The sequence below is a fragment of the Lissotriton helveticus genome, chromosome 9, assembly GCF_964261635.1.
Source record: "Lissotriton helveticus chromosome 9, aLisHel1.1, whole genome shotgun sequence".
NCBI lineage: Eukaryota > Metazoa > Chordata > Amphibia > Caudata > Salamandridae > Lissotriton > Lissotriton helveticus.
In genome coordinates this window covers 926314574-926338536 of record NC_136070.1, presented here as the reverse complement: position 1 = coordinate 926338536, position 23963 = coordinate 926314574, and the positions used below count along the sequence as shown (strand labels likewise).

The 23963-nt window shown below is 42.5% G+C and overlaps 2 protein-coding genes across 7 annotated transcripts in view; both read right to left on the bottom strand.

The window, feature by feature from the left end:
- Positions 1-23963, bottom strand: part of LOC144782015 (adenosine deaminase domain-containing protein 2-like) — a 582918-nt gene that overhangs the window by 138951 nt on the left and 420004 nt on the right. The window lies entirely within an intron of this gene.
- On the bottom strand, positions 8310-22148 carry LOC144783061 (uncharacterized). Of its 2 annotated transcripts, XM_078662231.1 has the most exons (5): positions 21616-22148; positions 17580-17615; positions 10949-11386; positions 10379-10594; positions 8310-8682 (listed from the first exon to the last, which is right to left on the bottom strand). In XM_078662231.1, the coding sequence occupies exons 3-5, from the start codon at positions 11384-11386 to the stop codon at positions 8395-8397; spliced, it is 942 nt and encodes a 313-aa protein (XP_078518357.1). In that variant the 5' UTR covers positions 17580-17615; positions 21616-22148; the 3' UTR covers positions 8310-8394. The 2 variants fall into 2 exon arrangements, with proteins under 2 accessions (XP_078518357.1, XP_078518358.1); XM_078662232.1 differs by lacking the exon at positions 21616-22148 and having other exon boundaries at positions 17580-17734.

Sequence of the window (23963 nt, the reverse complement as noted above, 5' to 3'; positions counted from 1 at the left end):
TTAAATACAAGAGCGGCCGGGAAGCGGCCAGGAAACACAAGTACGGCCGGCCACATAATTAGGGGAGGAGAAGCCGCACAGCACACGCTGGGAGAAGCCCTTTGATGTGCTGTGCGGCCGCGATGCGCGCTCTGTGCTGGGGGAGGGCCATTAGCCTGAACTCGCGGCAAGATCAAACGAAGGGTGGGAGGGACATTGAGGAACAGGAACAGATGGCCATGAAAGTGTATGGGCCAAAAGCGCGTGCCTGTACGTGCACTCGAAGAAAACGCCACGAAAAAAAGCGGTGGTTTGACAATCAGTTCGAGCACTTGAATTCTCGCCATTTCCCATTCCTTCGGAATGGTAAAGGACGAGACCTAAACAACATAGAAGAAAAACAAGGGGCAAAAGAAGACAAAAGAGAAGAAAATAAGTACACCCAGAAGACAGAAATAGACAAATTAAAGGCAAAAAGTAAGGAGAATAAAGAGGCATAATAAGAAAAGGAAGAACAAAGACGACCAAAGTATTGTGAGAATGACGGCGGACATTTGAAGGGGACATTCAAAGAAAGGTCATAGGAAAAAGGAGAGCAGCCATTTCAAAGCCAGGCAAAGGGCAAAGAAGAAGAAGAACATAAGACAAGGTGAATTAAGGAGAACGCGAGCAAGAAGAAAAGACAGGAAGAAAAAGAAGATAAAGAAGAAAAGGAAGATAAGCACGGAAAAGGTCTGAAAAGGGAGACAAAGGAAATGAATGTCTTGATTGAAGAATAAAGGATAAATAAAAGGCAAAAGAGCAATAAGGCAAAGGAAGATGATGGTGCTATAAGAAAAGAGATTGCCAGAGAATAACAAAAGGACAAATAGAGAAAGAGAAAGAAGGAAAGAATATATACATATAAAAGAAAGAAGAACAAGAGAGTGGAAGAAGCCAGAGAAGGCTAAATAAAAGACAGAAAAGAGACACAACAAAGAAAGAAAAGAAAACAAAAGGAAAGAAAGCAGAACAACAAAGAGAAATAAAAGGACAAAGATTGCACAAGGACAAAGAAAGAGCAAAGGAGAAGTTACAAGGCAAAAAAGAAAAGAAGAAAGAAGAGTAAAATAACGAGGAAAGAAGGGACCAAAGAAACAGGAAAAAGAAAAGGAGAGCCTAGAAAAGGCTAAAAGAAAAGGAGAATAACAGAAGAAGAAAAAAGGACACAAAAGGAACACAAGAGAAAAGGAGAAGGAGAGCCTAGAAAAGGCTAAAAGAAAAGGAGAATAACAGAAGAAGAAAAAAAAGGACACAAAAGGGACACAAGAGAAAAGGACAAGGAGAGCCTAGAAAAGGCTAAAAGGACAAGGAGAGCCTAGAAAAGGCTAAAAGAAAAGGAGAAAAGCAGAAGAAGAAGAAAAAAGGACACAAAAGGGACACAAGAGAAAAGGACAAGGAGAGCCTAGAAAAGGCTAAAAGGACAAGGAGAGCCTAGAAAAGGCTAAAAGAAAAGGAGAATAACAGAAGAAGAAGAAGAAAAAAAAGGACACAAAGGGGACACAAGAGAATAGGACAAGGAGAGCCTAGAAAAGGCTAAAAGGACAAGGAGAGCCTAAAAAAAAACAAGCATTGGAAATGCAATAGGTCTCGCAATAGAATAGTTAGACTTTTTTCTTTTTGCAAATGGAAGAGTGGCGTTGCGTGGATGAGTGGCGTTGCGTGGATGAGTGGCGTTGCGTGGATGAGTGGCGTTGCGTGGATGAGTGGCGTTGCGTGGATGAGTGGCGTGTGTGAGTGGCGTTGCGTGTGTGAGTGGCGTTGCGTGTGTGAGTGGCGTAGCGTTTGTGAGTGGCGTAGCGTGTGTGAGTGGCGTAGCGTGTGTGAGTGGCGTTGCGTGTGTGAGTGGCGTTGCGTGTGTGAGTGGCGTTGCGTGTGTGAGTGGCGTTGCGTGTGTGAGTGGCGTTGCGTGGATGAGTGGGGTTGGAATGCAATAAGTATAGCATTAGAAAAGTTGTAGTTATTGGTGAGGGTGAGGGTGTTTGAGGGTAAGGGGGTGAGGGTGATTGAGGGTAAGGGGGTGAGGGTGAGGGGTTTAGGGTGAGTGAGGGTGAGGTGTTGAGTGGGGGTGAGTGAGGGTGAGTGAGTGTGAGTGAGGGAGAGGTGTTGAGGGTGGGTGAGGGTGAGTGAGGGTAAGGGTGAGGAGTTGAGTGTGAGTGAGGGTGAGAGTGATTGAGTGTGAGGTGTTGAGGGAGGGTGAGTGAGGGTGAGGTGTTGAGGGTGAGTGAGGGTGAGGAGTTGAGGGTGAGTGTTAGTGAGTGTGAGGGGTTGAGTGTGAGTGTGAGTGAGGGTGAGGGGTTGAGGGTGAGTGAGGGTGAGGGGTTGAGGGTGAGTGAGGGTGAGGCTGAGAGGTTGAGGGTAAGTGAGGGTGAGTGATGGTGAGACAGAGGGGGTGAGGGTAAGTGAGGGTGAGTGAGAGTAAGGGTGAGTGAGGGGTTGAGGGTGAACGGTTGAGGGTGAGTGAGGGTGAGGGTGAAGTGTTGAGGGTGAGTGAGGGTGAGGGGTTGAGAGTGAGTGAGGGTGAGGCGTTGAGGGTAAGTGAGGGTGAGGGTGAGTGAGGGGTTGAGGGTGAACGGTTGAGGGTGAGTGAGGGTGAAGTGTTGAGGGTGAGTGAGGGTGAGGGGTTGAGAGTGAGTGAGGGTGAGGCGTTGAGGGTGAGTGAGGGTGAGTGTGGGTGAGGGTGAGTGAGGGTGGATGAGGGTGGATGAGGGTGAGTGAGGGTGAGTGAGGGTGAGGGGTTGAGGGTGAGTGAGGGTGAAGGGTTGAGAGTGATTGAGGATGAGGATTTGAGGGTGAGTGGGGGGTTGAGGCTGAGTGAGGGTGAGTGAGGGTGAGGGGTTGAGGGTGAGTGAGGGTGAGTGATGGTGAGGCAGAGGGGGTGAGGGTAAGTGAGGGTGAGTGAGAGTGAGGGTGAGTGAGGGGTTGAGGGTGAACGGTTGAGGGTGAGTGAGGGTGAGGGTGAAGTGTTGAGGGTGAGTGAGGGTGAGGGGTTGAGAGTGAGTGAGGGTGATGCGTTGAGGGTAAGTGAGGGTGAGTGAGAGTGAGGGTGAGTGAGGGGTTGAGGGTGAACGGTTGAGGGTGAGTGAGGGTGAAGTGTTGAGGGTGAGTGAGGGTGAGGGGTTGAGAGTGAGTGAGGGGGAGGCGTTGAGGGTGAGTGAGGGTGAGGGTGAGTGAGGGTGGGTGAGGGTGAGTGAGGGTGAGTGAGGGTGAGTGAGGGTGAGTGAGGGTGAGTGAGGGTGAGGGGTTGAGGGTGATTGAGGATGAGTATTTGAGGGTGAGTGGGGGTTTGAGGCTGGGTGAGGGTGAGGGAGGGTGAGTGAGGGTGAGGCTGAGCGGTTGAGGGTAAGTGAGGGTGAGTGATGGTGAGGCAGAGGGGGTGAGGGTAAGTGAGGGTGAGTGAGAGTGAGGGTGAGTGAGGGGTTGAGGGTGAACGGTTGAGGGTGAGTGAGGGTGAGGGTGAAGTGTTGAGGGTGAGTGAGGGGTTGAGAGTGAGTGAGGGTGAGGCGTTGAGGGTGAGTGAGAGTGAGGGTGAGTGAGGGGTTGAGGGTGAACGGTTGAGGGTGAGTGAGGGTGAGGGTGAAGTGTTGAGGGTGAGTGAGGGTGAGGGGTTGAGAGTGAGTGAGGGGGAGGCATTGAGGGTGAGTGAGGGTGAGTGTGGGTGAGGGTGAGTGAGGGTGAGTGAGGGTGGGTGAGGGTGAGTGAGGGTGAGTGAGGGTGAGTGAGGGTGAGTGAGGGTGAGTGAGGGTGAAGGGTTGAGAGTGATTGAGGATGAGGATTTGAGGGTGAGTGGGGGGTTGAGGCTGAGTGAGGGTGAGGGTGATTGAGGGTAAGGGTATGAGGCTGGGTGAGGGTGAGTGGTTGAGTGTGAGTGAGGGTGAGGTGTTGAGGGTGAGTGAGGGTGAGTGAGAGTGAGTGAGGGTGAGTGAGGGTGAGGGCTTGAGGGTGAGTGAGGGTGAGTGAGTGTGAATGAGGGTGAGTGAGGGTGAGTGAGGGTGATTGAGGGTGAGTGAGGGTGAGGGTGATTGAGGGTGAGTGAGGGTGAGTGAGGGTGAGGGTGAGTGTGGGTAAGTGAGGGTGAGGGTGAGTGAGGGTGATTGAGGGTGAGTGAGGGTGAGTGATGGTGATGTGTTGAGGGTGATAGAGAGTTATAGAGGGTGAGGGGTTGATGTTGTAAAAAATTTTTGTTAATAAAATGTCTGACGGAAATCGCCACCTGAACGCTACCTACATTTACCAGGTTAGCGTTCTAGTTTTTTTTTTTCTTTTCCCTACCGTTACGTTTTTTTATTGATGGACGTTTATTTTAGCCAATCGGAGCGCGACGTTTTTGACGTCGCGTTCCGATTAGCATACGTAATCGGTGGAATTCTCCAGAACATGGAGAATAGCCGGATGCGGAAGGCGTGTTCCTGTACGTGTGCTGTTGGTGCGTCGTAGGATAGGTAAGAGATTCCCTCGACGTGTATTTTTAATATAATGTAAAGTAGTATTGATAGTATGCATAAAATAGTTACTAATTACGAGTGTATTTATATAAATAGTGACATTTTTTGTTAGCGATTGTAATTATTTTAGTTATTTATGTAATTTATATGCAATTAGGTGTTTTATTTACTACATATAGTATATTTAAGTTAACGAATGAATAGGATTGTATTTTTAATACTGTTGACATTGTATTTTTTTGTTTGTAATATTTCGAAATGATTATTATGTGGTGTAATTAAAGTCTTGTTTTTATTAATCGATATGTAATGTATTAATTTTCTTAAAGTGTTATGTAATGTATTATTAGCAGTTGTTTGTAATTTGACGTACAAGAGATGTTCATTGAGTTTCTAAGTACTCTTTTCGCCATGAATATTGTACACTCAAAATGTATTAATTGTATAACGATTTCTTTTGTGAAGCTAAGAGACATATGTAATGTTTATTGATTTTTTTTTGCGCTGAATCCAAGTTGCGTAATATGTTTTTAATACTTGATGTAATTCCGTGTGATGAAGTGCTATTGTTATATGCCTACGGCTTTTTGTGTAACTCATGACAATTGTGTTTAATCCGTCCGATTTACGGGATGAAAAATGCTTGTTTATTACCCAAGTTAAAAATAGGCTGTTTTACTTTTGTGTTAGTACATCCTAGTCCTCGCATCCTGACTGATAATTCTTCGGTCTTTTGTTGGTGTTATTTTGTCCTAATAATTGTTGGTTTGGTGACCTGAAGCTTGATAAACATCATTGCGCGTATTTTTACTTTGGTTGTTATTTTCTAGGATGTCTTTCTGTTGCGTATCTTGAGTATGTATTTGTAGGGTGAATTAGGCTGTTAGTTTATTAGGGTGAATTAGGACTCAGGATTTCTATCTTGGAGTTAGAGTGTGGATTAGGATAGTTTATTTCAATTATTCCTTTTGTTGTTGTATGTGTGTGTGTGTGAGGGTGAGTGAGGGTGTGTGAAGCTGAGGGTGTGTGACGGTGTGTGAGGGAAGCTTGCACTGCTGCTGTCGGTGCTGTACCTGTTCCATGTGTAAGGGAAGCTTGCACTGCTGTTGCCTGTGCTGTACCTGCTCCGTGTGTGAGGGAAGCAAGCACTGCTGCCGCCTGTGCTGTACCTGATCTATGTGTAAGGGAAGCTTACACAGCTGCCGCCTGTGCTGTACCTGATCTATGTGTGAGGGAAGATTGCACTGCTGCCGACTATGCTGTACCTGATCTATGTGTGAGGGAAGCTTGCACTGCTGCTGCCTGTGCTGTACCTGATCTATGTCTGAGGGAAGCTTGCACTGCTGCTGTCGGTGCTGTACCTGTTCCATGTGTAAGGGAAGCTTGCACTGCTGCCGCCTGTGCTGTACCTGATGTATGTGTGAGGGAAGCTTGCACTGCTGCCGCCTGTGCTGTACCTGATCTATGTGTGAGGGAAGCTTGCACTGCTGCCGCCTGTGCTGTACCTGATCTATGTGTGAGGGAAGCTTTCACTGCTGCTGTCGGTGCTGTACCTGTTCCATGTGTAAGGGAAGCTTGCACTGCTGCCGCCTGTGCTGTACCTGATGTATGTGTGAGGGAAGCTTGCACTGCTGCCACCTGTGCTGTACCTGATCTATGTGTGAGGGAAGCTTGCACTGCTGCTGCCTGTGCTGTACCTGGTCTGTGTGTGAGGGAAGCTTGCACTGATGCTGTCGGTGCTGTACCTGTTCCATGTGTAAGGGAAGCTTGCACTGCTGTTGGCTGTGCTGTACCTGCTCCGTGTTTGAGGGAATCTTACATTGCTGTTGCCTGTGCTGTACCTGCTCCGTGTGTGATGGAAGCTTGCACTGTTGCTGCCTGTGCTGTACCTGCTCTGTGTGTGAGGTAAGCTTGCACTGTTGATGCCTGTGGTGTACCTGCTCTGTGTAAGTAATTGGAGAGGAGGGAGAGAGTTGGAAGAGAGAGTGAAAGAGGCAGAAAGGTGGAGAGTAAAAGAAAGAGCGAAGGAATATGTAAGCTGAGAGATGTGGCATAACAGAAGGATTGGTAGTGCGGGCACTGCTGCTTAGTGTTTCAGCGCGATTTGTGTAATTAAATGGAGAGGGGGAGAGAGTTGGAAGAGAGAGTGAAAGAGGCCGAAAGGTGGAGAGTAAAAGAAAGAGCGAAGGAATATGTAAGATGAAAGATGTGGCTTAACAAAAGGATCGGTAGTGCGGGCACTGCTGCTTGGGGTATCTGCGAGATTAGTGTAAGTAAATGGAGAGGGGGGAGAGATTTGGAAGAGAGCGAATGAGGCTGAAACGTGGAGAGTAAAAGACAGAGCGAAGGAATCTGTAAGCTGAGAGATGTGGCATAACAGAAGGATTGGTAGTGCGGGCACTGCTGCTTGGGGTATCTGCGACATTTGTGTAAGTAAATGGAGAGGGGGGAGAGAGTTTGAAGAGATAGTGAAATAGGCAGAAAAGTGGAGAGTAAAAGAAAGAGCGAAGGAATGTAAGCTACGAGATGTGGCATAACAGAAGGATTGGTAGTGCTTGCAACGCTGCTTGGGGTATCTGCGAGATTTGTGTAAGTAAATGGAGAGGGGGGAGAGATTTGGAAGAGAGAGTGAAAGAGGCAAAAATGTGGAGAGTAAAAGAAAGAGCGAATGAATGTAAGCTGCGAGATGCTGCTTGATGTATCTGCGGGATCTATCACGTTGTTGGGCCATTCACATCACTACACGGAGTATTTTTTTCTTTAGCACAATGTTTTGATCCCCTTTACTTTTACTGTTGGCAACTGCTGATGATGATACAGTGGGGAGTAAAGCGAGTACCAGTTTGACACATCCTCCATGTTGGTTGCTCCCGTGAGGCGTTGCCAATACCCCTCCCCCTTTTGTGCACTCGAAAAATTTTGATGGACGGTGAAGTACAGCACCAGGGATTAATGGGCACACACACATATGGCTTTAGGAATGTATAGTTCAAACTAAATGTGACAATAGACACTGAAACTAGTAGTAGGAGCTAACACATCCAGTACTAGGCTTATCGCAATTTATCGAAAGAAAGGGATAGTTCACCTTGCACTAAGGTCAGGCACATTGTTCATAGCTGCCTGTGCTGTACCTGCTCCGTGTGTGAGGGAAGCTTGCACTGCTGCTGTCGGTGATGTACCTGTTCCATGTGTAAGGGAAGCTTGCACTGCTGTTGCCTGTGCTGTACCAGAATGGGTGCAAGATGCGGAGTGTGGGTGCAAGATGCAGAATGTGGGTGTAAGATGAATAGTGGGTGAAAGATGTAGAGTGGGTGAAAGATGCAGAGTGGGTGAAAGATGCAGAGTGGGTGAAAGATGCAGAGTGGGTGAAAGATGCACAGTGGGTGAAAGATGCACAGTGGGTGAAAGATGCACAGTGGGTGAAAGATGCACAGTGGGTGACTGAGGCAGACTGGGTGACTGAAGCCGAGTGGCTCACTGAAGCAGAGTGGGTGAATGAAGCAGAGTGGGTGAATGAAGCAGAGTGGCTGAATGAAGCAGAGTGGGTGAATGAAGCAGAGTGGGTGAATGAAGCAGAGTGGGTGAATGAAGAAGAGTGGGTGAATGAAGCAGAGTGGGTGAATGAAGCATAGTGGCTGAATGATGCAGAGTGGCTGAATGACGCAGAGTGGCGGAAGGATGCAGAGTGGCTTAAAGCATCGGAGTTGGCGCAAGGTACAGAGTGTGTGTGTTATTGCATGATAGTTGTATGTGTGTGACTATGTTGTATTAGTTGAGTGTAGTTGTAGTTGTATGTATCCTTCCTTTCCCAAAACCAGATCAAAGAAGTTCAAAGTTTTTATTTCACACCTTTTAATTTTTATTAAAAACAATAATAATTACTTTGAATTTTTATACAAAAATGAGAGATAAGGGCAACATGAGATATTTACTCTGAACATATGTCTTCATCGTCTTTCTCTTTTAGAATGTTTATGATTTTCCCATTACAAAACACCACTTCACAAGTTTGTGGCAAATAATGTACAAGTGCATTTCCAATGTTGTCCACCTCATCATCCAACATAAACCATTTGATTAGTATGTCATTTTGAATTGGCATCGATTGATAAACGTCTGTGTTTGTCACCCTAATAGTTATCATACTGGTTTCATCTTTGGTGCTTTCGACGCCATAAATTTGAATGTCAATATTTTCCTGTGGTGGGGCTGTTACCTGTTGAGACAAAAGAAATGCAACAATTAGTCCTTAGATTCTTATACTTTATTTGTTTGTAAGTCCAGTCTGAAAGAAAGATTTTTAGTTTGAGAGCAAGAGTGTGTGTGTGTGATAGTGAGTGCATGAAAGGTACAGAGTGGGCGAAAGGTACAGAGTGGGCGAAAGGTACAGAGTGGGCGAAAGCTACAGAGTGGGCGAAAGCTACAGAGTGGGCGAAAGCTACAGAGTGGGCGAAAGCTACAGAGTGGGCGAAAGCTACAGAGTGGGCGAAAGCTACAGAGTGGGCGAAAGCTACAGAGTGGGCGAAAGCTTCAGAGTGGGCGAAAGGTACAGAGTGGGCGAAAGGTACAGAGTGGGCGAAAGGTACAGAGTGGGCGAAAGGTACAGAGTGTGCGAAAGGTACAGAGTGTGCGAAAGGTACAGAGTGGGCGAAAGGTACAGAGTGGGCGAAAGGTACAGAGTGGGCGAAAGGTACAGAGTGGGCGAAAGGTACAGAGTGGGCGAAAGGTACAGAGTGGGCGAAAGGTACAGAGTGGGCGAAAGGTACAGAGTGGTCGAAAGGTACAGAGTGGTCGAAAGGTACAGAGTGGGAAAAAGGTACAGAGTGGGCGAAAGGTACAGAGTGGGCGAAAGGTACAGAGTGGGCGAAAGGTACAGAGTGGGCGAAAGGTACAGAGTGGGCGAAAGGTACAGAGTGTGCGAAAGGTACAGAGTGTGCGAAAGGTACAGAGTGTGCGAAAGGTACAGAGTGGGCGAAAGGTACAGAGTGGTCGAAAGGTACAGAGTGGTCGAAAGGTACAGAGTGGGCGAAAGGTACAGAGTGGGAAAAAGTTACAGAGTGGGCGAAAGGTACAGAGTAGGCGAAAGGTACAGAGTGTGCGAAAGGTACAGAGTGGGAAAAAGGTACAGAGTGGGAAAAAGGTACAGAGTGGGCGAAAGGTACAGAGTGTGCGAAAGGAGCCAGAGTGTCTGAAAAGAGCCAGAGTGTCTGAAAAGAGCCAGAGTGTCTGAAAAGAGCCAGAGTGTCTGAAAAGAGCCAGAGTGTCTGAAAAGAGCCAGAGTGTCTGAAAAGAGCCAGAGTGTCTGAAAAGAGCCAGAGTGTCTGAAAAGAGCCAGAGTGTCTGAAAAGAGCCAGAGTGTCTGAAAAGAGCCAGAGTGTCTGAAAAGAGCCAGAGTGTCTGAAAAGAGCCAGAGTGTCTGAAAGAGCCAGAGTGTCTGAAAGAGCCAGAGTGTCTGAAAGAGCCAGAGTGTCTGAAAGAGCCAGAGTGTCTGAAAGAGCCAGAGTGTCCGAAAGAGCCAGAGTGTCCGAAAGAGCCAGAGTGTCCGAAAGAGCCAGAGTGTCCGAAAGAGCCAGAGTGTTTGAAAGAGCCAGAGTGTCTGAAAGAGCCAGAGTGTCTGAAAGAGCCAGAGTGTCTGAAAGAGCCAGAGTGTCTGAAAGAGCCAGAGTGTCTGAAAGAGCCAGAGTGTCTGAAAGAGCCAGAGTGTCTGAAAGAGCCAGAGTGTCTGAAAGAGCCAGAGTGTCTGAAAGAGCCAGAGTGTCTGAAAAGAGCCAGAGTGTCTGAAAGAGCCAGAGTGTCTGAAAGAGCCAGAGTGTCTGAAAGAGCCAGAGTGTCTGAAAGAGCCAGAGTGTCTGAAAGAGCCAGAGTGTCTGAAAGAGCCAGAGTGTCTGAAAGAGCCAGAGTTGTCTGCTTACCTCTATTTTGCTGTGCCTCGTTGTATTCAAAATTTTCTGTGCATTAAATTCATGGACAGTTACATGAGTTAGCGTAACATAATCTCCAAGATGTATGTTAAATAGTGTAGCTTCTCTCCACAGTGTCACTTTGATGTCATCTGTTGCATCTTTTAAAGTAATCGATTTCAGTGGAGTATCTTCTCCATTGATAAAGACAGTCTTTACGTCCTCTTCCTACACCAAAGAAACATTGTATTAAATTCGGAAAGAAAAAACACTTAGTAATAGTGCGTTGTATGAATGGCAATCTAAGGTGTCATATTTAAGGACCCAACAGAACCTCCTTTAGAAAAGGTAGCATTGTTTATTTCCAAAAATGGATTTGTAGAGAGTGCTTGTATTTATAGTAGACAGAGAAACTCTGGCATATTATCGTTAAAAAAGTTTGTGCTTTCTACATAGTGTGACAGACTGTATAATGCTATGTTTATTTAGCTTGTTAGTGAAGTTAGCAAAGGTGTAATGTGTGTGTAAGCTAACTAGGCATTTTTAGTTGTGACATGATGACATATTTGCGTTGATACTTACGCCACATATTGTCCCAGAAACGGTCATAAGACTTTTTAGAGTTGCACGTTTTATATCCTTAATGGGAGAAGCAGATGGTGCAGGCGGATGCAAAATGTTCTTCGCTTGTTGGATAAGGCCCTCCTCAATTTTCATTGCCGGAAATTTTGTAACTTTTGTTTGCTTAGTAATTAGAATTGTTTTGTTTTTGATGATGAAGTTGCGTATCAGTAGTCCACAGTTACTTTGAGTTTGCTCGTATAATTCTTCTTGATAACAAGTACATTTCATAGTACCAGTATTATCTGCTAGAGCCAAATGAAATAGAATTTTTTGTTCTTGTTTTGCATTTTTGTAAGTAGTTTTTCCAGAGCAGTTGATTACATTAACTCGTATGGGTTTCTGATATGGTTTGTTGTCATTGGTATTAATGTTAATGATTTCTTCAATAGACATCATCTGAAATAGAAAAAGCGTTATAAGATGTTAAATACAAACCCATATTGCTTTATGATCACTGTAATAGCATTCTAATGTACCATAGTTGTGCAGGTTTCCATTTGTATATATATGATCTAAAATGGATTGGTAGTTAGTTGTGTAACTGGAAATGAGTTGATTACATTGTAATTTAGCTTCAAAGAATTCAATTAATTGCTTAGTGTATGAATTTTGTTGAGATAGATCCACATTAAAATCCCCTATAATGATAAATTTGTGTGTGGGGTAAAAATCAGTAATATTTTTGATAAAATCCAAAAGAGAAGTTATACTTTTTTGTGGTGGTTTGTATACAATAATAATAAGGTAATCCGTGTTCTGAATATGTACAGTAAAATGTAAAATGTCTATCCCTTCATGTGTCTCATAAATAGGCAATATAAATAAAAAATTTTTGTAGTACATGATCATTCCATGGTTAGTGTTGTATGTATGAAATTTATCAAATATAATGTGATGGTATTGTTGTATCGTAAAATCACTATCTGTAGCCTTCCTTGTAGTGTTGATCTCAGTTAAGCATATAATGTCTGCTTGCAATATATTACTATCGGCTATCATAGAAGTAAAATGTTTCTGTAGTGATCTTATATTGTGTGCAATTATATTGAAATGTGCAGTGTATGTATGTAACTGTGGGATATGTATTTCAAGTGGCATTTCTGTCCTTAATCTGTGCATTTCATCATTAACTTGTGGATGTACTAATATTTTACGTTCATCAAAATTCTGTACATATACATTTTGTATTGATTTTGCCCTGCTAATAGCAACATAATGCAAATGATGAATTTTGCTGTTATTAAAGTGTATATAAAGTGGTTCGATAGTTGCACCTTGTGTGCGATGTATAGTCCGTGCTGAGGCTTGGCGTAAAGGAAATTGCTTCCGTATAATGGTAATAAATTTCTTAGTATATTGAAAATGTCTAGATATAGCATGTATTGGTGTCCATGTGTTTTGAATTTGTGAATGATATAAGTGTTTATATTGTTGTCTGGTGGTTTGTCCTATACTCTGATTCTCAAATAACAACCAAACAATAATAGGTGTATTGTTAATCAATTCAACTAATTGTACAACACCAGTTGCGCCATTTGTTAAACCATCATTTACATCCACATTGCAACTTAAATCATAACGAAGTTGTAAGGCTATGTGTAATGTATGTGAAAGGCCCATTGTTTTCTGTGGATCTTTGGGCAGTTGCTTCAGAATTGTTTTTTTCACATTTTCTGACAAATCAGAACTTACGGTATCGCTTGCTACTGTTATGTAGACTGGATAATGTTTGCAATGTTTTTCCAAAACATTTTGGTTAATATCATTAACTTCTCTATTAGTTGACATGATATATGGTATTGTTTCTAATAGACTCTCATCAGGTTGTATTTCCCTTAGCTTAATTTGTGAAATATCTTCTTCAGTATGCTTGCCTTCTCTCAACCGGTTTAGTAGTTGAGCAAATTGAAGATCTTCTTTTTGGCGCATAATTTTTGTTAATTCAAAAATTTTAAAATGTTCTTTCCATAAGTTTGCACTTAAAGGACCATACAACTGTGTAGAATCCTGAAAAATGTATCTGTCAAATACAGGTTTTAATTGGTAAAAGTCACCAATGGCTAAAATAGAAATGCCTCCAAATGGTTCATTAGATGATTTTATTTCTTGTAGCCTGTTATGTATAAAATTTAACATATTGTGCCCTACCATTGAAATTTCATCTATAATAACAACTCTAACATGCATCATTTCCATTTGTAGAGCAGTTCTATGTTCATGACTCAGTTGTTTATAAGTCAAACTTTGCGACACAGGTATTTTGAAAGTGCTATGCAGTGTTTTGCCATTAATATTATGGGCAGCCTTTCCAGTTGGAGCAGTAAGTAAGATATAAACATTGTCTGGGTTTTCACCTGCCTTTGTGTTATAGTAACGTAGTAAAGTTTGATATAGTGCAGATATTACAAAACTTTTCCCAACACCTGCCCCTCCGGTGCAAAAAGTATAGCATGGAGTGCTTGTAGTTTTAAACCAATGCAAGTGATGGTAAACAAATTGTAGTTGTTCTTCCGTTAAGTTTTGCATAAGTTGTTGGTATTTCTCATTGGGTAAGAAAAAGTTAGTTGAAGTTTGTTCATTGGTGGTAGTTCTAATTCCTAAATCTAGCGCCAAATCATATATATTATTTATTTCATTATTTTCGTCTTCTCTCTGTATATTTACTGTTGGTGATAGAGGAGCTGAAATTACATTTTCAAGACACTGTTCATGAAGAATGTTTGTAACTTCTCCATGCTGTTTGTTATAGATTTTTAGTTGTGCGTCAACAAATGTTTTAACTTCCAGATACCTGTCATAGTAAGTTGCCTTGTTTATTTGGATTTTATGTTCTTCCCTCCATGGATAGTGCAACATTAATATCTCTCTATAATACTCTTCTGGTTCATTATTTTTGTTAAATCTGCAAAAGCGTATAATTTTCCCTTGTGTGCGCTTATTTAAAGCATAATCATAATTCTGTTTCTGTTGTTCTTTATTCCCGTGACTACATGCTATTTCTAATTCTTCCTCATCTGAGCTGTAAAAGTTTTGTTCTGCAAGTAAATCTTCGCTATCATTGATTTCTCTGCCATGTGTTTTTTTCTTCACATAGTTAAAATTAGCTGCATAGTCTGCTAACGTGCACATCTCTAATGATTGTGGGCGTTTGCAGTACTTTATAATAATATTTTCACATTGAATGTCAGTTGAATTTTCAGGCAAGTTATTAATTGTTTCCATATCACGCATTAAATAAGTTCTTTTTTCTGGACGGCTAGTATTAATAAATACAAATGATCGTGAGCTTTTCCTTAATGGTATTTGAAGAATGAGATATGCTGCTTCTTGGCACTAATTTCTGTGCAGTTGAGGAATTTGTTTCCTATGTGTTTAAGTTGATCTTTGACATTACTATTGCTTGGTACCTCTTTAGCAGCTTGCGCTAGAAGTTTGCTAATTCCTCTTTGAGATTTACTGATATATGAGATAATGTAGACAGCACAAGCATAAGGGTCCAGTATAAACTGCAAGTCTATGTTTGCTCGCCAAGCTTCTAAAAGAATACTATTGTAGTTATTGATGAAGCATTCGGCTGGTGTTCGTTTCAAAAAAATTGTTGTTTTTTGTAAGCTAGTTTGTATTGAAGTAATATATTCGTTATCATCCATTTTAATGAAGTCTAAAAATTCGGCAAAAGAAAGTGTATTAAAAGTAGTACTATTCATAGCTTCATGTATTCTTTTAATATTATCTTGCCATTGCTTATTTGTCCCCTCAAGTGTTAATGGCTCTAATATAAGCGTTGTTGACATTGGGTATTTAGGATATTGATATTTGCATGTCCTTTGATGTTTACGCCTGCAATTTTTGGTATGACCATGCCTTTGTAAATTTATTAACGGTTGTAAAGTAGGGTTCTCAGACTTATGACAAGTGATATATTTGTCAATGAAGCTATTGACTTCTTCCACTGGTGAAACACCATACAGTGGTGCTTTGTTTACCCAGAGTAATGCATGTATATGTGGAGAACCTCTTTGTTGGAATTCAACTCTGTAAAAGTAGTCTACTATTTCCCCAATAGGATTAGTGCCATTCATCAAAACACAATTAAAGAATTTCCTAACTTGATAGTCAAACTGTCTTGCACATGTTATCGGATCTTCTTGTATTAATTTACTTTTAGTTTCCCAAGACATGTTTAAAAATTCTTCCTCTGTGCATTCCTTTAAGTTTCTAACTCTCAATAGTATATTTATTAAATGGTGCCATTTAGTTTCGGCAGCAGATAAAGTCAAAAAGAAAGTAGGTATGCCATGTTGCCTTATCATTGCAAAAATATCTTTTTTGCAACTTTCCCAATATGGAGGTGAACTGCGTATAGTTTTTAATACTTTGTAACCCTCATTAAACTGTAAAACATTCTCTATATTATATTTTATGTCTTTAGCAGTTATTTTATTTCCATCTGTAAATTTTTTCCTGATGGAAATGTTGATTTTACCGTGGATCTGCTTAATATGTAATTTCTTCAGTTTAAAAAAGACATTACTAATAGATTTAGCGACTCTTCTATCATAACTTCTTAACTCTGTTTGGCAAATAGTACTATAATGTACCGGTATGTGCCTTTCCTTATTGTTTGGCCTTCGTTCACCACAAAAAATAGTAGGGAAAGCCAAAAACTCAGAATCTTTATCCTCATATAAACCTCTTGGCGTGTTATGTTCAGCTGGAGCTAAACTTAACACATTCACCGAATTTGTAGTAATAGTTTCATTTGTTAACATAGTATCCAAATTTCCAGCTTCTATGTTGTCTGAACTATCAGATGAATTGTTTGTCTCCGAAGTCTCATTGTGATATTCTATTTCTGGAGGTATATACTCCCAGTCAGGGTTAATAGTAACACCATATTCATTAAACATTGTACTATTTTTAGCTAGCCATGTAGCTGCCTTTTTTACAGTATTTGGTCTAATATTTTCATAATGTGTATATGATTTATAGACTAATTTCCTTTTTAATTTCACTGGGATTGTCATGGCGTCATTAATTTGCCTTGGTAAAATGGTAACAGTTGTCATAACATCTGCAGGTACATTAACTACTGCACCTGATAACGATTTTTGAAAACCGCGTGGCAGAGTCCGAATTTGTAAGAATGGTATCCTAGGTGAAACTAATCGTTCTTCTAAATCATATAATTCTAATTCAGCTGGTACATTTGGGAAGCCCATGCCATTTAGAATTGAACATGGTGGTATTTTATCTTTGCGAATGTAATAATAGCAAGTGATACAAATTAAATTTGTTTTCTTCGTACTAATGTTACACTTTCTGAAAATTTCGGATTGGCTAACACTGCCTGTATTTCTCACCGTTGGTTTATGCCACAATTGATTGCAAAGAGTACAAATGTACTCTGGCCCATGCAATATTTCACGGTGGAATTTCCTAATAATTGTATGTATTTGTTTACCTCGTTTCTGCCTTTGACACTTCTTTAATTTTGGTCTTTTTTGAGCAATACCAATGTGTTGACAGTTGGAATTGTCTTCTTCAGCTGCATAATTGTTTTTCCTTTTTACCACTTTTTGTGGACATGTACTTGAATCCCTTTTTCTTTTCGGAGAACATTTCTTTGTTCCCTGTATAGATTTACTATTTCCTGGTAATTGTGATAAATTGCTATTCCCTGGCTTACTTTGATTCTGTACATTATATGAAGACATTGTAGTTGATGTTATAGTCTGATTAGGAGTACATTCAGTAGTATGTACCCAAATGTTTCTTTCTTGCGGTAGGTGCCTATTTTTATTGTGCACAGTAAGTGCTTTAGTAAAAGATTTCCTCTGAATGATTTTTATATCTAGTGGTGTTAATTCAAATTGGACACATTGATCAGCCTGATGTGTAAACTGATATGCTAGTTTCACAACATATTGAATCAGCCCTTCAAAAGAATGAAATGCAATTGTAACACATGTTCCATTAGAATGAGGCATGCCTTCATCGTCCCTGCTATGTGAATCAAATACAAAGTATGTTTGCATATGTTTGAAAATTGCTATAACATATACATCCATACAAAGTATAACACCACAATGCTTATTAAGAGTTACATTTAATGCTGTGCTAATATCTGGGTACGCTTTATCAAAACGTTTAAGGACATCACCGTAGTAAGCGTTTCGTAGCGTGAGTGAATATATCTCTTGATTGTGGTCTATATACCTTGGCAAGTCATCTGGATGCATAAGTGTTTCTTTGTTAATAGAATGCATTTGTAGATATAAAGCGTCCCCACGGTCCATGATATAATGCAGATCATTAGAGTTCCAAGTAGTTACTGGTTTGCATAAATTGTGCAAGACAGCAAAAACACTATTTGGTAAGCATTGCTTACCTTGTGATTTGCTATTAAATTTTCTATTCCCTTGATGGTAACTTGCTTTCAAGCATCTATGCATCTTAGATGTCATAATAAAAGTATGTTTGCACCAATTTTAAATTAAAAACTTTTTCCGAGTACCTAATTTATTGGGGGGACTGTAAGGTATAAACTTTTGACAATCTTTGCCCTAACTGGCAAAGTAGTATTTACCTTAACTTGTGTTTCTTTCGTTGTTGTTTGAATAATCTGAAAGGAGAAGAAAGAAATGTTGGTTATAATATATCTTTTGTAAGTCTTCACGTGAAGTACTTAACATTTTGTTAATGCAATTCTTTTAAAAGAAAGAGCAAAGGAATCTGTAAACTGAGAGATGTGGCATAACAGAACGCTTGGAAGTGCTGTCACTGCTGCTCGGGGTATCTGTGAGATTTGTGTAAGTAGATGGAGAGGGAGGGAGAGAGTTGGAAGAGATAGTGTAAGAGGCAGAAACGTGGAGAGGAAAAGAAAGAGCGAAGGGATCTGTAAGCTGAGAAATGTGGCATAACAGAAGGATTGGTAGTGCGGGCACAGCTGCTTGGGGTATATGCGAGATTTGTGTAAGTAAATGGAGAGGGGGGAGAGAGTTGGAGGAGAGAGTGAAAGAGGCAGAAACGTTGATAGGAAAAGAAAAGAAAGAGCAAAGGAATGTAAGCTGCGAGGTGTGGCATAACAGAAGGATTGGTAGTGCGTTCCCAGCTGCTTGGGGTATATGCGAGATTTGTCTAAGTAAATGGAGAGGGGGGATAGAGTTGGAAGAGAGAGTGAAAGAGGTAAAAACGTGGAGAGTAAAAGAAAAAGCGAAGGAATCAGAGGTGCGAGATGTGGCATAACAGAAGGATTAGTAGAGCGTGCACAGCTGCTCGGGGTATCTGCGAGATTTGTGTAAGTAAATGGAGGGGGGGGAGAGACTTGGAAAAGAGAGTGAAAGAGGCAAAAACGTGGAGAGTAAAAGAAAGAGCGAAGGAATCTAAGCTGCGAGATGTGGCATAACAGAAGGATTGGTAGTGCGTGCACAGCTGCTCGGGGTATCTGCGAGATTTGTCTAAGTAAATGGAGAGGGGGGAGAGAGTTGGAAGAGAGGTGAAAGAGGCAAAAACGTGGAGAGTAAAAGAAAGAGCGAAGGAATCTAAGCTGCGAGATGTGGCATAACGGAAGGATTGGTAGTGCGGGCACAGCTGCTCGGGGTATCTGCGAGATTTGTGTAAGTAAATGGAGAGGGGGGAGAGAGTTGGAAGAGAGAGTGAAAGAGGCAGCAAAAAGGAGCCCTCTATTTTGTGCAGCATACACTCTATTGTGTGCAGCACTCACCAGTCCATTTACAATGTAGAAGGCAAAGGAGCTCAGCAGCAATGGTGACTGCACAACCCGCTTACAGGTGGTAAGTCATCAGTCTTTTTAAAGGGGTACACCTAAAAAACGTAGGGCCCTGGCTGAAATCACGCAGCCAAAGGTCTCAGTCACCACTTTGCCTTGGTTAAGAGGGCATTTGTAACTCTAACTCAAAATGACGTTCATTATGGGTGCCCTTTAACTTTACAGCCTAATTCTGATACGGACAGAAATACAATATAACGGGGGCATTTCCATTGGGGCATATGGTTTTTAAACTCGCAGGGGAAAAACGCACAGGGCTGTCCACAAACATACAACAACTGGGTGACACAACTACATATAGTCCTGTAATGTGACATTGGTGGTCTAAAGAAGACCCACATATAGACCTCCTTGGTCTATCACGGTGGACCTTGAACCTGTGTTGTGTATTTATTAACAGCGGTGGAGATGTGGCATAACAGAAGGATTGTTAGTGCGTGCACCGCTGCTTGGGGTATCTGCAAGATTTGTGTAAGTAAATGGAGAGGGGGGTGAGAGTTGGAAGAGAGAGTGAAACAGGCAGAAACGTGGAGAGTTAAAAGAAAGAGGGAATGAATCTAAGCTGCGAGATGTGGCATAACAGAAGGATTGGTAGTGCGTGCAACGCTGCTTGGGGTATCTGCAAGATTTGTGTAAGTAAATGGAGAGGGGGGTGAGAGTTGGAAGAGAGAGTGAAACAGGCAGAAACGTGGAGAGTTAAAAGAAAGAGGGAATGAATCTAAGCTGCGAGATGTGGCATAACAGAAGGATTGTTAGTGCGTGCACCGCTGCTTGGGGTATCTGCGAGATTTGTGTAAGTAAATGGAGAGGGGGTGAGAGTTGGAAGAGAGAGTGAACCAGGCAGAAACGTGGAGAGTTAAAAGAAAGAGGGAATGAATCTAAGCTGCGAGATGTGGCATAACAGAAGGATTGGTAGTGCGTGCGCCGCTGCTTGGGGTACGACAAACCGGAAATGGTGACTAAAGTTTCAACAATGAGTTTGGAAGGCAGAAATGTGGAGAGTTAAAAGAAAGAGGGAATGAATCAAAGCTGCGAGATGTGGCATAACAGAAGGATTGGTAGTGCGTGCAACGACAAACAGGAGATGGTGACTAAAGTTTCAACAATGAGGTTGGAAGGCAGAAACGTGGAGAGTTTTAAAGAAAGAGGGAATGAATCTAAGCTGCGAGATGTGGCATAACAGAAGGATTGGTAGTGCGTGCACCGCTGCTTGGGGTATCTGCGAGATTTGTGTAAGTAAATGGAGAGGGGGGTGAGAGTTGGAAGAGAGAGTGAAACAGGCAGAAACGTGGAGAGTTAAAAGAAAGAGGGAATGTATCTAAGCTGCGAGATGTGGCATAACAGAAGGATTTGTAGTGCGTGCGCCGCTGCTTGGGGTACGACAAACAGGAGATGGTGACTAAAGTTTCAACAATGAGGTTGGAAGGCAGAAACGTGGAGAGTTAAAAGAAAGAGGGAATGAATCTAAGCTGCGAGATGTGGCATAACAGAAGGATTGGTAGTGCGTGCAACGACAAACAGGAGATGGTGACTAAAGTTTCAACAATGAGGTTGGAAGGCAGAAACGTGGAGAGTTAAAAAAAAGAGGGAATGAATCTAAGCTGCGAGATGTGGCATAACAGAAGGATTGGTAGTGCGTGCACCGCTGCTTGGGGTATCTGCGAGATTTGTGTAAGTAAATGGAGAGGGGGGTGAGAGTTGGAAGAGAGAGTGAAACAGGCAGAAACGTGGAGAGTTAAAAGAAAGAGGGAATGTATCTAAGCTGCGAGATGTGGCATAACAGAAGGATTTGTAGTGCGTGCACCGCTGCTTGGGGTACGACAAACAGGAGATGGTGACTAAAGTTTCAACAATGAGATTGGAAGGCAGAAACGTGGAGAGTTAAAAGAAATGAGGAATGAATCTAAGCTGCGAGATGTGGCATAACAGAAGGATTGGTAGTGCGGGCACAGCTGCTCGGGGTATCTGAGAGATTTGTCTAAGTAAATGGAGAGGGGGGAGAGAGTTGGAAAGAGAGTGAAAGAGGCAAAAACGTGGAGAGTAAAAGAAAGAGCAAAGGAATGTAAGCTGCTAGATGTGGCATAACAGAAGGATTGGTAGTGCGTGCACAGCTGCTCGGGGTATCAGAGAGATTTGTCTAAGTAAATGGAGAGGGGGAGAGAGTTGGAAGAGAGAGTGAAAGAGGCAAAAACGTGGAGAGTAAAAGAAAGAGCGAAGGAATCTAAGCTGCGAGATGTGGCATAACAGAAGGATTGGTAGTGCATGCACAGCTGCTCGGGGTATCTGCGAGATTTGTCTAAGTAAATGGAGAGGGGGGATAGAGTTGGAAGAGCGAGTGAAAGAGGCAGAAACGTGGAGAGTAAAAGAAAGAGCGAAGGAATCGAAGCTGCGAGATGTGGCATAACAGAAGGATTGGTCGTGCGGGCACAGCTGCTTGGGGTATATGCGATATTTGTGTAAGTAAATTGAGAGGGGGGTGAGAGTTGGAAGAGAAAGTGAAACAGGCAGGAAGGTGGAGAGTTAAAAGAAAGAGGGAATGAATCTAAGCAGCGAGATGTGGCATAACAGAAGGATTGGTAGTGCGTGCACCGCTGGTTGGGGTATATGCGAGATTTGTGTAAGTAAATGGAGAGGGGGGAGAGAGTTGGAAGAGAGAGTGAAAGAGGCTGAAACGTTGAGAGGAAAAGAAAGAGCGAAGGAATCTGTAAGCTGAGAGATGTGTGAAAGTCATGTTGTGCCTTTAATTAGTGGTAGAAATGTTCTGTGTGGTGAGTTGAAGTGTTATGAACGAAATCAAAAACGGTTAGCAGAGTGAACAGTTGGATGTACTTACATGATATATGTTTGGGCGCCGTTTCTTTTACCCTTTCAATGAAAAGTCGAATGTTTCTGAATAACCTACAAGATAGAACGATAAAAAAAAACCATATGTATCGGTATGTTCAAACAAAAGCTATGACCTGCTTGATAAATGACGTATTACTTTGATAAATATTAACAGCGAACATTTAGTGTTCCAAAATAACATGTTGGAGAATAATTTGACACAGGTGCAATGTGGAGATAGTAAACGCTATAATAAACTGAAGTTAATGTATCAATGCTGTCCCTTAGGGGTATTGAAATAAAAGTTCCATGCACTTACTTTGGAAGATTGAATGGCGGATTTTTTCAGTGGCTGTTGGTCGTTATCAGGAAGTACAGCGTCCTTCTGTAAGTCCGAGTTCTGTTCTCGCAGGTAAAAATAGAGTCTGATTCAAAGTGATCCGTCCCCCAGCTTAAATAGGGGCTAACGTTGAAAAATACCTTTTTTTTGGTTTTTACTTTAAGAAAGGATCAAAGGTTTTAGTCCTTCCCTTGCCCCAAGGAAAAGTCACACTAGATGATGTGTGCGACTTGGAAGTGTGAATGTTTGAATGTGTATGCAGATGGAGTTTCGACATTGGCGCGACAGTAGACTTCCCTGGGCAACTCCCTTAATGGCTCATAAGAGTTCGCTCTCAACTGACAAAGCAAAAGCCTTTTTTTTTCCCTTACTCTAATTCGACTTGAACTGTGTGGTGCAAGTTAACGGTACAAATGGTATATATAAAGCGTTCCAAAGTATACAAAGTTGGCCTTTGTAACTTAAAACTCTTGTAATATTCTGCCTCAAAGTTGTGAGGTTAACTTTATTATGAAAATAGAGAACATTGCAGCGGATGCGGAACTTAATGTGTGTGTGGCTACTTTTAAATACTGGAATCGTTGTTGTTGATGTATGTGTACGTGTTGTAAGTATGCATTAACAGTTCTTTGCATGTGCGTTGTTGAGGCATGCAGTAAGAGCTGCAGTTGTGTGTGGCGTGTGTAAAAATGTTCATAAACTGGATGTGTTATATTTGTTTATTGGAAGATAGATGTCATGCTGCGGATTGTTAAGGAAGTGCATAGGTAATGCTGCTGTGTGTACGTGTTACTGAGGGAAGCTTGCACCGCTGCTGTCAGTGATGTACCTGTTCCATGTGTAAGGGAAGCTTGCACGCCTATTTGCCTGTGCTGTACCTGCTACGTGTGTGGTGGAAGCTTGCACTGTTGCTGCCTGTGCCTCACCAAGATTTGTCTAAGTAAATGGAGAGGGGGGAGAGAGTTGGAAGAGAGAGTGAAAGAGGCAGAAATGTGTAGAGGAATAGAAAGAGAGAAGGGATCTGTAAGCTGAGAGATGTGGCATAACAGAAAGCTCGCTAGTGCGGGCACTGTTGCTCGGGGTATCTGCGGGAGGGTAGCCCCTATAACGTAGTTGGGTCATTCACATCACGACACGGAGTTTTGTTTTCTTTAGCACAATGTTTTGATCCCCTTTACTTTTACGGTTGGCAACTGCTGATGATGATACAGTGGGGAGTCAAGCGAGTACCAGTTTGACACATCCTCCATGGTGGTTGCTCCCGTGAGGCGTTGCCAATCCCCCTCCCCCTTTTTTCACTAGAAAAGGGTTGAGGGACGGTGAAGTACAGCACCAGGGATTAATGGGCACACACACATATGGCTTTAGGAATGTATAGTTCAAATGAAATGTGACAATAGAAACTGAAACTAGTACTAGGAGCTAACAAATCCACTACTAGGCTTATCTCAATTTATAGAAAGAAAGGGATAGTTCACCTTGCAATAAGGTCAGGCACATTGTTCAGAGCTGCCTGTGCTGTACCTGCTCCGTGTGTGAGTGAAGCTTGGACTGCTGCTGTCGGTGATGTACATGTTCCATGTGTAAGGGAAGCTTGCAATGCTGTTGCCTGTGCTGTACCTGCTCCGTGTGTGATGGAAGCTTGCACTGTTGCTGCCTGTGCTGTACCTGCTCCGTGTTTGAGGGAAGCTTGCATTGCTGTTGCCTGTGCTGTACCTGTTGCATGTGTAAGGGAAGCTTGCACTGCTGCCGCCTGTGCTGTACCTGATCTATGTGTGAGGGAAGCTTGCACTGCTTCTGTCGGTGCTGTACCTGTTACATGTGTAAGGGAAGCTTGCACTGCTGTTGCCTGTGCTGTACCTGCTCTGTGTGTAAGGAAAGCTTGCACTGTTGCTGCCTGTGCTGTACCTGTTCCGTGTGTGAGGGAAGCTTGCAATGCTGCTGCCTGTGCTGTACCTGCTCCGTGTTTTAGGGAAGCTTGCATTGCTGTTGCCTGTGCTGTACCTGTTGCATGT